Raw genomic sequence first — 18,239 nt, 5'->3', positions numbered from 1 at the left:
AGGTATGTTTAATGATATTGTGTTAACCCACTGAAACTTAACTCTACATTTTTAGATAAGGGACTATGATAGGATTTCTTTGGGTCAGGTGCCCACACCAGTGGAACTATAAATTATGGCATAGAAGGCACTCTAATTGCCTCAGTTAGGAGTAGGTGATCATCCTAAATTTATAAAGAACTCAAGGGAAATATTTAGACATATTAAAATAGCATTTAAATTCTATGTCAAATATAAGCACTGTAGTTTTCACAGAAAATCTCTAAAGTAATACTTATGCTTATTACACTAATGAAAATATTAAAAATATTAAGATGAATAAAAAAATAAACTAAAAAGCAGATATACTTTATAAGTTGTAAAAATAATATATAAAATTATTTTAATCTTATTCTGGTTAGCATTCAAAATATAAAGTCATTAATAGTATGAATTTCATTCTTTGAGCAAAATTACAAAATCATCCATTCTTAGGAAAAAGCAAGAAGTCTCAGATTAGAAATTGGATTATTTGCAGATATAAAATGCCTCAAACCTTTCTCGTGCTCAACATAAATGATATAAAATATTAATTGTGGCTTCAAATGTTTTCAAACTAAGAATACACTCATAATTCAATAAGGTTGTAAGGAAGTAAATCCTCAAAATGTTTCATGATCATCTATTTAATTTATTATACTTTTCGATACTTGCTTTTTCTCTCTCCCAAATTATACTAAGTTCACTTATTAGAGTTAGAAGCTTGAGTTTAATAATTGTGTTAGATTAATACATAATTCACAGAAACGTTACCAAGGAATTGTCCTAGCCATATAATGGCAGTCCTACAAATAATTCTTTAAAGTTTTTAACTTCTCTTTTTCCCCAAACAGATGAATTTCCAAACTCTTACATGGCTCCTGAAAATTTCACCGGGGTCACTGAGTTTATTCTCACAGGTGTTTCTGACTCTCCAGAGCTCCAGATTCCCCTCTTCCTGGTCTTCCTGGTGCTCTATGTGCTGACCATGGCAGGGAACCTGGGCATCATCACCCTCACCAGTGTTGACTCTCGACTTCAGACCCCCATGTACTTTTTCCTGCAACATCTGGCTATCATCAATCTTGGCAACTCTACTGTCATTGCCCATAAAATGCTGATTAATTTTTTAGTAAAGAAGAAAACTACCTCATTCTATGAATGTGCCACCCAACTGGGAGGGTTCTTGTTCTTTATTGTATCGGAGGTAATGATGCTGGCTGTGATGACCTATGACTGCTATGCGGCCATTTGTAACCCTCTGCTCTACATGGTGGTGGTGTCTCGGCGTCTCTGCCTCCTGCTGGTCTCCCTCACGTACCTCTATGGCTTTTGTACAGCTATTGTGGTGTCATCTTGTGTATTTTCCATGTCTTATTGTTCTTCCAATGTAATCAATCATTTTTACTGTGATAATGTGCCTCTGTTAGCATTATCTTGCTCTGATACTTACTTACCAGAAACAGTCATCTTTGTATCTGCAGCTACAAATGTGGTTGGTTCTTTGATTATAGTTCTAGTATCTTATTTCAACATTGCTTTGTCCATTCTAAAAATACGTTCATCAGAAGGAAGAAAAAAAGCCTTTTCTACCTGTGTTTCACATATGATGGCAGTCACAATTTTTTATGGGACATTGCTATTCATGTATGTGCAGCCTCAAAGTAACCATTCGTTAGATACTGATAAGATGGCTTCTGTGTTTTACACATTGGTCATTCCTATGCTGAATCCCTTGATCTACAGCCTGAGGAATAAGGATGTGAAGTCTGCTCTACAGAGATTCATGACAAATCAGTGCTACGCTTTAAAACAATGTCATCTTAAACTGTACAGATAAATAAGGAGAGAGTTAATATAAGCTGCCATTATGTGAGAGAAAATGTAGGAAAAAGAAAAGGTAGGTATCTGACTTATAGGTTCATAAGCAATCGTAGGAATTACAAGATAGAATTTAGGAGACTTGAAATAAAAACGAAACTGAAACTCTTTGAGTTGTGAGGTTAATGTAGAAAAAAAATGTTATTCACCAATTCTGCCCAGGATTAAGCAGATACAGAGTTTGAAATAAAAATGGTTTCCAGCAGTTAGAAAAAATATAAATTAAAAAATGTAAATAAGTTTGAATGAAGCAAAATAATATGGTGAGAGAAGTAAAGTTGATTTTCTTATACTTTGGCGTCATTCACAAGATATATTACATTCTATGTGTATGTTCACTTTATTTATAAGTGTGTTTCAGCGTAGAAGAGTTTCTTCAAGTATAGGGAGTAAATCTTAAGTCGGATAATTTTAATACATCAAAAGAAATGTAAGAAGGTGGAGCTAGATGTTGGAATAGGATTCTCCAAGGATCACTCTCCACAGAACCATCAATTTGAACAAAAATCCATGCACAAAAATATCTTCACAAGAGCTAAGAAAACCAGGTGGAGTCTGCAGCACCTGATTGGAGCATAGTAATAAGAAAAGATGCATTGAAGAGAGTAAGAAGAACAATTTTACATCACCCACATCATCTCTCTTCCAAACCCAGGAAGCACATCATAGACAGACACACCATCTACTTTGGAAAAAGAAAAGAAAGTGAGCATAGGATATGTTTTTGTCCCCAACACTGGGACTGCTATAGTTAAATCTAGCACCTTGCAGTCCCTCATGGATCCAGGCTGGTAACTCCTGACTGAGGTATTAGCATCCTGCAGACTGAATTTCCTGGCCTATCCTGGTGCCAGTCATGAACCTATAGCTGTGGCAAAATGTACCTGATATCTTGCCTCTATCACATATGGCTGACTACATTGACCTTGGGTTCCGGTCAAATCAGGCCTTAGTGGCAGTGGACTTTGATTGTACTCCAGTGCTGCATCAGGCTCAACAGTCACCAGGATTCCAGCCCCGAGATGCAGTGACCACAGCAGTCTTGGGTTTAGGGTACCAGCTAGTACTGCAGCAACTACTGAGGTCACAGGATGAAGGACAATGCCATACAACCTGCCCCAAATTTGTAAGCAATCCTACAGTTTAAGAGAGTTCTCAGAAAAGAATTTTCCCAGACTGTGAAAACCAAAATAAATAATAAAAAGTCTCCCATCAAAACAAATCCCAGGACTCGATGTCCTCACTGCCTAATTTTACCAAACATTAAAAAGGAAACTAATACCAATTCTCAAACTCTTCCAAAAGTTTAAAGATGAGGGAATATTTCCCAACTCACTTTGCAAGACCAGCATTATTACCCTGATACCAAAACCAGAAAAAAGACACAAGAAGAAAAGAAAACTACAGATCACTATCCTTGAGAAACACACATGCAAAAATCCTCAACAAAATACTCGTAAACTGAGTTCAATAGCATACTAAAAAGATCATCTACTATGATCGAGTGGAATTCATTCCAGGAATGCAAAGATGGTTCTACATATGCAACTCAATAAATGTGATACATCATGTTACCAGAAAGAAGAAAAAAACCGTATGATCAATTCAATATAAACAGAAAACACGTATGACAAAATTCAATATCACTTCATGATGAAACTCTAAACATATTAGTATAAAAGAAATGCAACTAAATACAATTAAGAATCATAAGAATAAGAATCCACAGCTACTATCAAAGACCCAGAAAATACTAGATCTTATTTATTCTTTCTATTTTTTGTACCTATTAACTATCCTCACCTTCTCACTTGCCCCCCACTACCCTTCTCAGCCTTTGATAATCATCATTCTACTCTATACCTCGGTGAGTTCAATTATTTAATTTTTAGCTCCCACAATTAAGTGAGAACATGCAAAGTTTGTATTTCTGTGCCTGGTTTATTTCACTTAGCATAATGATCTCCAGTTCCATTCATGTTATTGCAAATGACAGGACCTCATTATTTTTTTTTTATGAAGAAATAGTACTTTCTTCATTAAATACAATAACTATTGATCAATTTAAAAATTATTATTTAACCTAGTGTGAAGTTAAATTAATGGAATATTATTTGTATATGTTCATGTAACCACACTGGGCATTTCTAGTAAAGGAGAACAAGTATCCTTTGAAATTAATTTACAAAAAATGTTTGGACCTTTGCACTAGCTATGTACCTGGTGCTATAAAGGATGTCCTAGAGAATGCTTGATTTTATTTGGACCCTGAAGTAGAGAGTGAATGTTAAACCACTCTTTGTGTAATAATAAAGTTATCCACATTCCTTTCAAACAAAATGTTTTGAACAAACTAACAATACTATGAGTACAACTTTTTGGGAGAAATTTCTGAATATCTTTTACTATTTTATTTGAGACAAGATCTTGCTCTGTCACCCAGGCTTGAGTGCGATGGTGTGATCATAGCTCACTGTAACTTCAAATTCCTATACTCAAGAGATCTTCCTGCCTCACCTCCCAAATAGTTAAGACAGCAGATATGCATCACCTACCATGTTTTTTGTTCTTGTTGTTTGTTTATTTATTTGTTTTTGTAGAAACAGGGTCTCACCATGTTGCCCAGGCTGGTCAAACTCCTGATCTCAAGCAATCCTCCCACTTCAGTTTCCCAAAGTGCTGAGATTACAAGCATTAGCTGTCTTGCTCAGCCTGAGAATTTTTCTTAATCTTCGGAAGTTTCTTCATAAAAGCATTGAGTAGATACTTTCCAATCCTGTTTTATACTTCCTCTCTCTTGTGAAATAGTTTACATGGGTTTCATCTATTACTTTCCTTTGCTCACCTTAAAAAATATAAAAAATAACAAGATAATGCCTATAGCAATTAAATCAGACACTGTGAATTTACCATAGTATCTGTGAATATTTAGACACCATTATTACTTTTTTAAATTGAAAAAGGTGACTGTGTAAAATAATTATTTATTAAAAGAAATGAGAAGACTTACTTGAAAGGAGGGATAAAAGGGCAGAGTTAAGTAGGTAAAACACATGGAATTATTTCCTGTAGTCAGACTATTCAGTATGATATAATACCACAATGGTGGATAAATGACACCATCCATTTTTCAAATACCCATAGAGTAGGTTTGAGAAATACTCATTTAGTAGGTTTGAGGAATTTGAAAAGGAATGCAGAATGTGACAAAACAATATATTGTATTAAAAATGCACAAAACTTGACAGGCGTAGTGGTTCATGTCTGTAATCCCAACACTTTGGGAAGCCGAGGTGGACAGATCATTTGAAGCCAGAAATTCGAGTCCAGCCTGGTCCACATGGTAAAACCCTGTCTCTCCTAACAGTACAAAAATTAGTGGGAGTGGTGGCCTATGCCCGTAATACCAGCTACTCAGGTGGCTGAGGCAGGAGAATCACTTGAACCCAGGAGGCAGAGGTTGCAGTGAGCCGAAATTGTGCCACTGCACTCAGCCTGAAAGACAGAACAAGATTCTGTCAATAAAAAATCATGAAACAATTTTCCTGTAAAGGATGGGGTAAATGTGCTGACCTAAGTAACATCTAAAAGAGTGTGAAAATTAAAGGCAGAATGAACTATACATTACTCTATAATTATGAAGTTGTTTCTCATAGGGATCTGTTTCAACAATTCTGAAACCAGTATGGTTGTATACTAGAACTGAACAGTTAAATAAGTGAATGGCAAGTAGTTGATCCCACATTTCACATTATTGGCGTAGGAGGTTACAGATTAGCATGGAGAGTATTCTAGAGTGATCCATGTGATAACCAATTAGTGTTAACAATGAAATGAATTTATTCTCAGCTTAATATATATACTAGATAGAAATAGTTATAAATAGGTATATACAACATATATGAATGCATATCCACATTTCTACCTCCTTGATCTGTCAGCTGAGAAGGCCTAAAGGCATGTGAACGATTCAGTGCAGCAAACAGACTTAGAACCCAAATAATAGTTTCTAATAACATTATTCCAAAAAAGGAGGCAAGGAACCTTTGAGACTTAACTAGGAAATGGGGGGAAATTTATGTGATGAATCCAGAGCATATTATAGTTCCAGAAGTTAAGGAAGCACTGAAAGAAAGTGATACAGAGAAAGGTAGGGAGGGAGGAAGGAAGGAAGGAAGGAAGCAAAAGAGAAACACGATGATGGAGCTATGCCAAAATAACGCTGGAGCAAAGTGAAAGGGTTTCCAATGATTAAAGCCAGAATAATTGGTGTAACAAAAATAAATAATGTAGAATGTTAGAAATTATTATCTTAAGTATAAAATAATTTTTATAACATATTGGTAGAAATACATAATTGAACAAATTAGAAATGGAAGAAAAGAGACAAATAAATTCTCACAAATTTATGTAGCTATTCTGCCCTCAAGGAGGTGAAGCATAATTCCCCACTGCCTAAATGTGAGTTGCACCTACTAACTTCCTTCTGAAAAGCACAATATGAAAGAAAGAGAAGAGGAACTTTTCAGTGGAGAAATCTGACAAGCACTATTTCAACCAGATGATCAAAGCTGACATTAGCAGTGATAAGTTATATTGATAGTATACAGAAATAGATATATATGTATAATGTATATTTTGATATACACACCAATATATATTTTATATATGTGTATTTTATATCTATCTCTCTAACCTACCTACCTACCTACTTCACTATTATATCTATCTAGATAAGCTTAAGCACATAGTGATAACACGGCTTTTAATCCAGCATCACAGTGCTCATTCTAGTCATCTCCATTGATTATTTTCAACTTCTTTCTCTGAGAGTGGAATACATGGCTTTCTTTTCTCTAATCTAATTGTTTATTTATCTGCTCAAGCTTAGTATAGTTTTAGAGATGTCAGTCAATGCTCATCTCCATAGAATTCAAATGCATCTCAAAAAGCTGTCTGAAGCTGTGACAATGTAATCCACACTCCCACCAAGTTTAGTAGTTTTCTAACATTGATTCTCCAAGATGCATCCATAAGTTCTGCTTTGCCAATAAAGTTTTTATCACTAATATTGCCCTTTGAGCATGAATGAGTCTCACCTTAAAACATTTAGAACCATTTATACGTCAAATGTAGAGCCATATTATTGACTACAGTATCACGCAAAGAAAAAAAAAAACCCAAGTTCACTAGGATTCATTTGCCAATTATAAGTCATCTATTGGAAAAGGAAATTCTGTTGGCTGGCAAAATTCAAAATCTAGAAAGCACGTATTTCTTAGATAAATGTTTATTCTTCTTAGGTTAGAAAGACCTATTTTATCTTTAATAATTTTCCTAGAGGAAAATTAGATAGTGAGAGTCATTTGGTGTGCCTTAACTAAAATACAATTTCCTCAATTATTGAAATTACATTTCAATGACAGACTTGAGATTCTAGAAATTGCATATTTATTAGTGGTATTATGAGTTTTCTTAAATATGAAAAAGTCACTAAACTATGTAATGTTTTTCCTTTGTTTACACTGGCTCTATTAAGTTCTCACATCATAATCTCCCACGACTCAAGAGAAAAGGTGAGATTATTAGCAATGTCCCAGTAGAAGTTTCTCTGAGGACATTAGAAGAAAAGTACACCTTATTTTAAACACTCTAGAGACTGAAAATGAGGATTAAAACAAATAAACCTTCCAGTCTCCACCTACACAAGTCAAAGTGGAAAATAACGATGTTGAGAAAACACAGATTTTTCATTAGAGTGGAGAGAATACTGGACTCTGCTTACAAGGATTAATGAGAACTACACTGTGGTGATGCAGGTACTCACATCCATACATTAGGCAGACCCATCTTCCATTTCTGTCAACCAATGGCACTGATATAAGCACAGGTATCTCTATTTGATTGCTTACTTTTTGTTTGATTGCTTATTGCAAGAGTCAAATCTATGTTACAGTCACTGAAAAAATATCCCATACTGTAAAAAAATTAGTTATAAGTTTAGCATATTGATGAAAAAAAAACTCTAGGGTTTCACCTTTTCAAAAATAAAAACTTAATAGACAAAGCAGAGGAAACAATTGAATTGAAACTACAAAAAATTTATTTAGGGCTGGGAACTGTGGCTCATGCCTGTAATCCCAGCACTTTGGAAGGCCAAAGTGGGCAGTTCTCTTGAGGTCGGGAGTTCAAGACCAGCCTTGCCAACATGGTGAAACTCCCTCTATACTAAAAATACAAAAATTAGCTGGATGTGGTGGCAGGTGCCTATAATCACAGTTACTCAGGAAGCTGGGGCAGAAGAATTGCCTGAACCCGGGAGGTAGAGCTTGCAGTGAGCCACTCTACCCCAGTCTGGATGTCAGAGTAAGACTCTGTCTCAAAAAAAAAAAGTTATTTAGTAGAAATTTCATAGATAATGAAATTTGACAGTTTTTGGAAGCATGTGGCATAATGCCTCAGATATATAATGTGCTTACTGAATGAATATTGCTGCTACTGAATAATTACAAAAGTAGTAATAATCATGAGGTTTAGTTTCTGATGGTAAAATTAAATTCAGCCATGAGAATTCATTTACTTTTGAATATTATTAAAAGTTCGAGGAATGACATTTTCAATAACTCCATCAAATATCGATGTGTGAGTAAACACTTGTTTTTAACATGCAATTAGAGATTTGGAATTTATGGATTCCTAGGTCCTCATCCATCAAATTTCCATGTTACTATAATTAGACATTAAAGTTTCACCTGTATTAGGGTTTTACATATTGCATATCTAATAAATATTTTATATTTATATGTACAATATATTTTATATTTATATGTATATATATGTATTTATATGTATAAAATATTTTATATGTATATGTATAATAAATATAATTGGTTTAGAATAAAATTAAGGTAAATAAGTATTTCTTGAAAGTTATTACTTACCACAATTTTCTTGAAAGTTATTATTTACCATTCAAATTTATTGAAAGTTATTATTTACCATTAATGTTGCTCAATAAATATGTTTATTAATACAAACCACAAATAACTGAAATGGATTCTTTGTTAAACTAAGCAAAAGCAAATACACAGAGCTATTAGTAAAGTTTGAAGAACAGTGAAGAAACACAGGCTCTTATATTATTTATATATTTATTTGCATAGTAATTTTCAGGGCATGTAATTTATAAGTTCAAGGAAAGCTTTGTTTTCAATTACTATATATAAAGGTGGGAGAGAGAAGAAAAGGGAATTGAAGAGACAGACATTTGCTAATATTTGGATATTCAATAATTCAATTATAAAGATTAGTCAAAATGAACAAGAAAAACAGTGACACACAAATTTAAATAGAGTAGGAAAACAAAAATTAATGCATAAAATGTAATTAAATCAGTTTTTTAATAAAAGGTAAAAAAGAAACATGAACTGTAAAGAAACATAAATTTTTAAATCGCTTGGAAAGCAAATATCAAATTTACTCTAATTTACAGGATAAAATTATGTGAGACTTTATTCCCTACATTCATGTAAGTTCATGCATTAGATATAATGATGTTTATATGATGTTACATTATTTTTGCTCTCCATCACATTTCCAGAATTCTAGTATGCTAACAATCCCCATATTAGTTAAATAAATTAATAAATAAATCTAATTAATTAAACTCTTTACAATGAAATAAATATAAAAACACCACATATAGGATTTACAGTTTTAAAATATAACTTAGACTTAACTCTTTTTCCAACTTCCACATTTAGATGACCAGAAAAGACATGGCTCACTTCAATTGCACCCAGGTGGCAGAGTTCATTCTTGTAGGCCTCACAGATCATCAAGAGTTGAAGATACCCCTCTTTGTGCTGTTTTTATCCATCTACTTATTCACAGTAGTAGGCAACTTGGGTTTGATCCTACTCATTAGAGCAGATTCAAGGCTCAACACACCAATGTACTTCTTTCTTAGCAACCTAGCCTTTGTAGATTTCTTTTTTTTTTTTTTTTAGCATTTCACAGATTTTTTTTTTTTTTATTTTATTTTTATTTTTTATTGCATTTTAGGTTTTGGGGTACATGTGAAAAACATGCAAAGTTGTTGCATAGGTGCATTCATGGCAGTGTGATTTGTAGATTTCTGTTACTCTTCCGTCATTACACCCAAAATGCTTGGGACTTTCTTGTACAGGCAAAATGTTATATCCTTCAATGCATGTGCTACTCAACTGTGCTGCTTTCTCACCTTCATGATATCGGAGTGCTTGCTACTGGCTTCCATGGCCTATGACCGGTATGTGGCCATTTGTAACCCTCTATTGTATATGGTTGTAATGTCTCCAGGAATCTGCGTGCAACTTGTAGCAGTTCCTTATAGCTATAGCTTCCTGATGGCACTGTTTCACACCATCCTCACCTTCCGCCTCTCCTATTGCCACTCCAACATTGTCAACCATTTCTATTGTGATGACATGCCTCTCCTCAGGCTGACTTGCTCAGACACTCGCTTCAAACAGCTATGGATTTTGGCCTGTGCTGGTATCACATTCATCTGCTCTGTTCTGATTGTCTTTGTCTCCTACATGTTCATTATTTTTGCCATCCTGAGGATGAGCTCAGCTGAGGGAAGACACAAAGCCTTCTCCACGTGTAGCTCTCACATGCTGGCAGTCACCATATTCTACGGCACCTTGATCTTTATGTATTTACAACCAAGCTCAAGTCATTCTCTTGACACTGACAAGATGGCCTCTGTCTTCTACACAGTGATCATTCCAATGCTGAACCCATTGATTTACAGTCTCAGGAACAAAGATGTAAAAGATGCCCTGAAGAAAGTCATCATCAATAGAAACCAAGCTTTTATGTTTCTGAAACTTCGAAAATGAGTTCAATAAACAAAAATGGGCATTCCTTCATATCCGGTTTTCCCCCCATATTAATAAAATTATTGGAGTACCTTGCTCTTAATTGGTAAGAAATAAAGATCTGTTTACTGAAAAACATTCTTTGCATTTTTGTAAGTTCTTTTAACATAAAATCATATTTCATATGTAGAAAGTACATAAGAATTTACATCATTGCTCACAGGAAAAAATGTATTTTAAAAATGTATTGTCTCATCTAATAGTTATACAACTAGGTGCTGCCAAGAATAGAAAAAATGAAGCCACTCTGAATGCCCAGTTTAGGATTATACGAATTCTTTAATGCATTCCTAAGAGTGTTTATAGTATATCTAAAATTAAATTTAATGATATTTAATTACATTACCTGCAACTGTAAAACAGTGGCTTTACATAGAGGTAATTTTTCTCCCAGGGGGACATTTGGCAATGCCTAGACTTAGTATTGATTTTCACAATAACAGGATATCATAAAGGAATGCTATTGCTATCTAGAGGGTTGAGGCCAGGTGTTCTGCAAAGTATTTTACAATTCACAACATGGTCCCTCACTCAGAAAGTATACATTCCCAAATGATAGTAGTGCTAAAGTTGAGAAAGCCTGTTTTAAATAACTTTTTCCTTAAGAGTCATTCTATAGATTCATTCAGATCAAGCTGGTTGATAGGGTTGCTCAAGCCTTTTGTAACATTATGGTTTTCTCTTTATTTGCTCTACTGATTTTTAAGACTGATAATAAAATCTCAAGTTAAATTATGTATTTACATTTATTTTCTCTTGGTTTTAATTTTAGATGTTTTGAGGCTCCTTTGTCATTTGTGCATGAATTTCTAGTTACTCAATTTACTGATTTATTTTCTTATTAGCATGATTATATATGCTCTCTCATTTGTGTTAACATTTCATGACAAAAAGTCTATTTTTTTCTGACAATATAAGTACTTCAGCTCTCTTGTGGTTATTATAGGCATGAAGTAGTATTCCATCATTTTGCTTTTATTACATTTGTGATTTTAAGTGTAAATTTTGTCTCTTATCAGCAGTTAATAGTTGGATCTTGTCTTTGTAATTAACTCTGAATAGCTCTTCCTCTTAATTAGAGCATAAAGTCCATTCATATTTAACGTGATTACTGATATGGTTGAATTTATGTTGTTAATATTTAAAAGATTAATGACATTTCTTTTTTTATTTCCTTGTTTGAGCTCTAATGCCTTGTATTAAAAATTTTAAATTAGAAATGTAATTTCTGATAAGTTAAATATATACGCATACAAATGCACACATACAGACATGCATTAGTGATGATTGCTCTAAGGATTTATTTATTTTAACTTATCACAATCTACTTCAGATTAACACTAGCATAGCACTATGTAAATGCATACATACATACACATATATGCAATGTCTACTTATAAACCTCAAGACAGTATTATCATAATTGAATATGTATGCAATTTTGTATCATTACGATGAATTAAGAGGAGACAAGAAATATGCAATTGTATGTCATTTATATAAATGAAGAAGAGAATATGTATGTACACTCTCTAAATATACACAGATGTATAAGACTATGTCAGTAATATGACTCGATATGTCAATAAATATAAAAATTGACATATCTGCCATTTCCACTGTGCTTCATGTATTTCTGTGATTGAAATTCATACAGAATAATTTCCTGTCCTCTGAAAGACATTCTTTTGTACTTATTATAAGGCAGATTTGCTAGCAATGAATTATCTTAATCTGATTTACCCAGGCCAGTCTTTAAGTCACCTTTATTTCTGAAATATAATTTGGCGGGATATAGTAGTACCTGTGTACAGTTGTTTTCTTATAGCAGTTTGGACGCATCATCCCATCACATTCCATCTTTTCCTTGTAAGAAATCATCTGTTAAACTTATTGTGGTTTTCTATGGAATTCATCAACAACTTCCAAGATTTTTTGCTCTCATTGCCTCTCAACACTTCAATTTTGATTAGTCTAAGGACCTATTTTTAATTTTACTAATTCTGTCTTCAACGTTATCACTATTCTGTTTGGTCTAACACATTTTATTTCAGTTATTGTATTTTTGTCTCCAAATTTTCTACCTGGTTCTTTAAAAAGTATATATTTAAAAAATGTCCCCATTTGGTAAGATACTGTTTTCATACTTTAACTTCATATGTATGGTCTCTTCTGTTTTCTCTAACACTGTTATAACAGAGATTTTGGTTTTTGTATAGAAAGACCAACAGCTAGGATTCCCTTGGTGAAAGTTTCTGTTGATTATTTTCTTTTCTTCATCAATGGAACTGAATTTCCTAATTCTTCATTCCTAATTTTTGTCAAAATTGGACGTTTTACATTAGTATCAACTATAGCAGTCAGACCTTACACACACACACAAATACACACACTCTCTCACACACTCACACACATACATACACCATGGGTTTGTTGGTTTTGCCCAGTCCTTTTTATATTGTTATAATTTTTATTGATGGCGTTTGTTTTCTTAGTGACTTTTTGGACTAATTCTGCAAAATCTGTATTTCCTGTAGTGTGTGGTCACTGGGATGTTCTGCTAAGTTAGCTAAGGGATCAGCTAATGATTGGATCCCAGGGTTTGTATCAAATGTCTTATTGGCCTTCTCATTTATGTCTTTTCAGCTGACTGTGTGTAAACCCAGTTGTGATTTTCATGTTCTGTCTATAAAAGACATATTTGGGGAATCTTGTCCATTTTCATTTTCAGCTAGCAGAAAATATACTATATTTAGAGAAAAAAAGTGATTTTATGATTGCTTTCCACCCCTTGTCTTCCCTATCACACTCCCCCAACAAAGCCTTTTGCATTGTAGAGGATTACTTTGCTTTTGCTTTCTCAGAGACGCTCTCTTATTCAACTCATGCTACAGTAAAAAAAACAATAAAAACCACAACAACAAAAACCCCACAACTCAGACAGGGTGGCCTAAATGACAGAAATTTATTTTCTGACAGTTCTGAAGAAGTCCAAGATCAAGATTCTCTCTGATTCAGTTCCTAGTTAGATCTCTCTTCATGACTTGCAGTCAGTCAACATCTTGCTGTGTGCTCACATGACCTTTTGTTTGAGAGCTTACAGGAGAGAGAGAGAGAGAGAAAAAAAAAAAAGAAGTCCGGGCACAGTGGCTCACGCCTATAATCCCAGCACTTTGGGAGGCTGAGGCGGGTGGATCACAAGGTCAAGAGATCGAAACCATCCTGGTCAACATGGTGAAACCCTGTCTCTACTAAAAATATAAAAATTAGCTGGGCATGGTGGCGCACGCCTGTAGTCCCAGCTACTTGGGAGGCTGAGGTAGGAGAATGGCTTGAACTCAGGAGGCGGAGGTTGTGGTGAGCCGAGATCGTGCCATTGCACTCCAGCCTGGGTAACAAGAGTGAAACTCCGTTTCAAAAAATAGAAAAAAAAAGAGAGAGAGAGTGATCAAGCGTACACTTTAGTGTCTCTTCTTATAAAGGCACTAACCCCATCATGAGGACCCCTCCCTCATAAAGTTATCTAATCTTAATTTCCTCCCAAAGGTGTTGTCTCCAAATATCATCACAATGAGAGTTTGGAGCTTCAACATAATAATTTTGAGAGAAACAATTCAGTTCCTAGCAGATGCATTGTTCTGTAGTAAGTATTAAAATAATGTTCTTCTCTTGCTATGGCCACAGATTGGCTAATAAAATAATTTGGAAGACTACTCTGTAGACCAGGGAACTACAAAATTAAGTAATAACAGAGAACAACATCCTTAAAAAAGACAAAAATATTTCATAAGCATTTCAAAGAATAAGCCAAAGAGAGAGTATCATGTATTAAGTTATTCTGGAATAGGTTACTGGGAGTTGCATATTAGTTCTTTGGAAGATATGCTGTAAAAATTTTTGCAAGGTAATTTTTATCTTTCTTTTAAAGATAAATCTAAACTCTATCACTGAGCAACAACAACAAAAGGAAAAGAATACAAATAAATAAATAAGCAATAACAACAACAATATGAACAATTACAACATGAATAAATAGCAATATAAAGTATATAAATAAATAGCATTATTAATAATAAAATTATTGATAAATAGCATTCCAAAAATAAGAACATTGAAGCAATAATGTAATGCTAAAATAGAGCTGTAGATCTTTGGTCCTCAAAGCCAGATAATAATGTTAATTTATCTCTAGCCTGCTTTGGAATCCCTTGGGTTATTAACTACTTTTCTGATGCTTTTACTTGCATCATTCTTCTAAATAAGATCCTATGGGACAGAGTCACTGTCAAAACTCTACATTGTGTTGCTGCCCAAACCCACTTGGAGAAGAAATAGGAACACCCTTTATCCAAGTAAGTTCAAATAACATATTTCAAAATGAAGATCAAGATAAGCACTTAAAAAATGAAGTACCATAGAATATAATGAACTTTAGAATATAACATTTAAGATGGTATTTTCTGAAATAAGGCTACTGTTTCCTATAATCTTATTTAAGTTATATGTGTATGTGTTATATAAAATATATTTCTTATTGGTGTGAGATGGAAAGAAATGATTTGGGAATACCAAGATAAAATTTATTAGGCTGCTTGGAAAATTTGGGCAGTTAATTGACCCGATTGCAATTTACGTCAACAATGTGCTTCCTATTTTTGCCAAATGAAAAGTGAGCATATCAAAACCAAGTCATCAATATGTCACTTAATATATTTTTTATAAGCAAAGAACATTACTTGTGAACCAGTGAAATAAATATTGAAAGGTTATTGCAAAAATTTAATTATTAATTTCCCATTACCAAACATCTAGAAGGGGTTACATTAAGAAATTAATTAAAATGTTATGGCTTCCACCCATGGAGTCAGCAGTTTATCAAAAGAAAATATATGAAAACAGATGGTTGCCATATAGGTGATATAGGTAAATGAATTATGTATACAATATTTCTAGAACACAAAGACGAAAGGCAGTACCACCACATGGGAACCAGAAATTAGGGAAACCTTGAAGTATAAATAGTTTTCACTGCAGCTCTCCATTTGCCATTCACATGGTGGAAATAAGCAGAAGCAAAAGTACATATAAAGGCTGGGGAACATGTAGGGACATGTTGTATTTGAGGACTGCAAAATAATTTTCCTAATTGATCACTGGGTGTTGGTAGTGGCAGAGGGAAGAGATGTGTCTGGAATTTTGATGGAAAACATCATGGGCTATATTGTAAAAGGTCATGTATAATTTTTTTTTCCAAATATAACGCGTACTCTACCTTTGAGATGAGATAAAGTGGTACTTTGAGGTGAGGTAATAAACTACTTATAGTTGTCAAACAGCACAGCCTTACCTGAAATCTCTGGAAATGGAAACTAAATTTTAAATCAAATAGTTGCTTAATTATCTCAAAACAAAATGTGTGTATTTGTATGAATACCGAAAAGTCTTTAAAAACTTTGATGATACACCTATTTCATATAACAATAAGCAGCAGCAGCAGCAGCAGTGATCAATATTATCTGTGGTTATCTTCTTCACAGAAAGGGGTAGAAACATACATGTACATATACTCAAAATTTTTTTTATTTTTGATTCCCATGTCCATAATTTATAAAGAATATCTAACATTTCCTGATATATTCCCCTTCTGTTTCCTGAAATAATAAAATATATAAATTAGTTTATTTTGTTAATTTATTATTTGCTGAGATTATGTTTCAGGAACCAAAATTTTAGGACACTTTTCTCTCTATATTCAATTTAAAAGACACATTACATGTAAAAGTTTAACTATACCTATCTACTTCCATCAGTTAAGGATTTTCCATGTGTTTTTTACTATTTTTGTTTTTTATTTCTTCAGACTTCCCTATGTATAAGTCCTGGAATTATATTACCTTGACCCATAGCATTACCTACCCAGCTGTCAATGAATTTTAAAAGTGATTATGCTAACTTCTACATGCATATAACTTTTAATATATCGGGGAAGCAAGTTTCATGGTTTAACATTTTTTCTAATTTAAAATATATTTATACCTGTTATGTGCTGCAGATAACTTTCTTTTGGTAGTAACAATGATCATTTTAGATAGAAAATAACACCTTTTATAGATTAGAAACTTAAAAACAAACTGAATTTTTGATGTGCCAATGTTTATGTAACTAGAGAATGACGGAAATAAATTCCAAGTCTCCCAGTTTTATCTAGAGTTCTTTCTACTATATCCTGCTTGACTTAAATGTCAATCAAATGTCATTTTCAATAGTTATCTACCATTAAAATGCAATTGTTTATTACAAAGTTGCTAAGTTCATCAAAATTCACTGTATTTACTTTCTCATAGCTGTAATGACAAATTCTCATTTACTCTTTAAGGGTAATTGAATACTATTCAGCCACACACAGAAAAAAATGAAATTGTATCTTTTGCAGCAACATGGATGAAAATGGAGGCCATTATCTTAAGTGAAGGAATTCAGAAAGTAAAATACCACATGTTCTCACTTGTAAGTGGAAGCTAAATAATATGTACACATGGACATAGTATGTAAAGTAAGATTGGGAGGGAAGTGACAATGAAAATTTACTGACGGGGTAAAATGTGTGTCTTTTAGGTGATGGTTACACTAAAAGCTCAGACTTCACAACTGTGCAATAGATCCATATAACAAAACCACCCTAGAACCCCTTAAACTCACATACATGGAAAAATGGAATGAGATTTAACTCTTTTATATTTCAGCAAAAAGCCAAAAAAAGCTTGAATAACTTGACTAAGAGGTGCAATGACTTTTGCATGACATTGCTATAATCAACAATATAATCTCATATTTTAATACTATATCATATTGTCTCTTTACTATGAAAGGTCATTATCAATACTATGAAATATTATGAAATAATGTAGCACTAGGAGAAAAAATCAGTATGCCTCAGCTAACTGTCATGTAAGACTATAATTGATGATGAAAGAAAGCCTATTGGTGTAAAGAGGATTCATCTAACTGAGCAAGTATTTACTGAGGACCTACTGAATGCTTAGCACTGTGCTAGAAGCTCTAGAAGGAGAAAAGGCAGTAATATGTATTTCTCCAAAAATTAAATCCTTATGATTTTGATTTAATGTTAACAGAAACTGAATTTGCAAACATATCTGTGTACATATATATTTGTTTATATATATGTATGTTATAAACACAAATACACACAGAGACATATATATATACACACACACACATATATATTTTCTTTTAATTGGAATACAGAATAAAAATGATTGGTCTATCTGGGTTCCTGAGAGGCTGGCACGTCTGCTGGGGACTCTTGGCCAGCAAGAGGGTTCTGACCTGAATAGGGGAGTGCACAGAAAAAGAGAGGACAGGCAAGCAGGGTCTGGAGGGCTGAGTAAGCAATGC

General features: G+C 33.5%; 2 protein-coding genes across 2 annotated transcripts; both read left to right on the top strand.

The window, feature by feature from the left end:
• The first annotated feature begins 892 nt into the window (after positions 1–892).
• Positions 893–1,858, top strand: LOC135270232 (olfactory receptor 8J1-like). Its single transcript, XM_064365598.1, has one exon. It carries the CDS (start codon positions 893–895, stop codon positions 1,856–1,858), a length of 966 nt encoding a protein of 321 aa, XP_064221668.1.
• Positions 1,859–9,677: 7,819 nt separating this feature from the next.
• LOC135270178 (olfactory receptor 8U8-like) lies at positions 9,678–10,784 on the top strand. The gene is made up of 2 exons (XM_064365511.1): positions 9,678–9,877; positions 10,025–10,784. The coding sequence occupies exons 1-2, from the start codon at positions 9,678–9,680 to the stop codon at positions 10,782–10,784; spliced, it is 960 nt and encodes a 319-aa protein (XP_064221581.1).
• Positions 10,785–18,239: the final 7,455 nt, after the last annotated feature.

The sequence above is a fragment of the Aotus nancymaae genome, unplaced genomic scaffold (genome assembly GCF_030222135.1).
Source record: "Aotus nancymaae isolate 86718 unplaced genomic scaffold, 86718_ANA_hifiasm-v0.15.2.pri h1tg000059l, whole genome shotgun sequence".
Taxonomy (NCBI): Eukaryota; Metazoa; Chordata; class Mammalia; order Primates; family Aotidae; genus Aotus; species Aotus nancymaae.
This window is presented reverse-complemented; position numbering and strand designations above follow the sequence as displayed.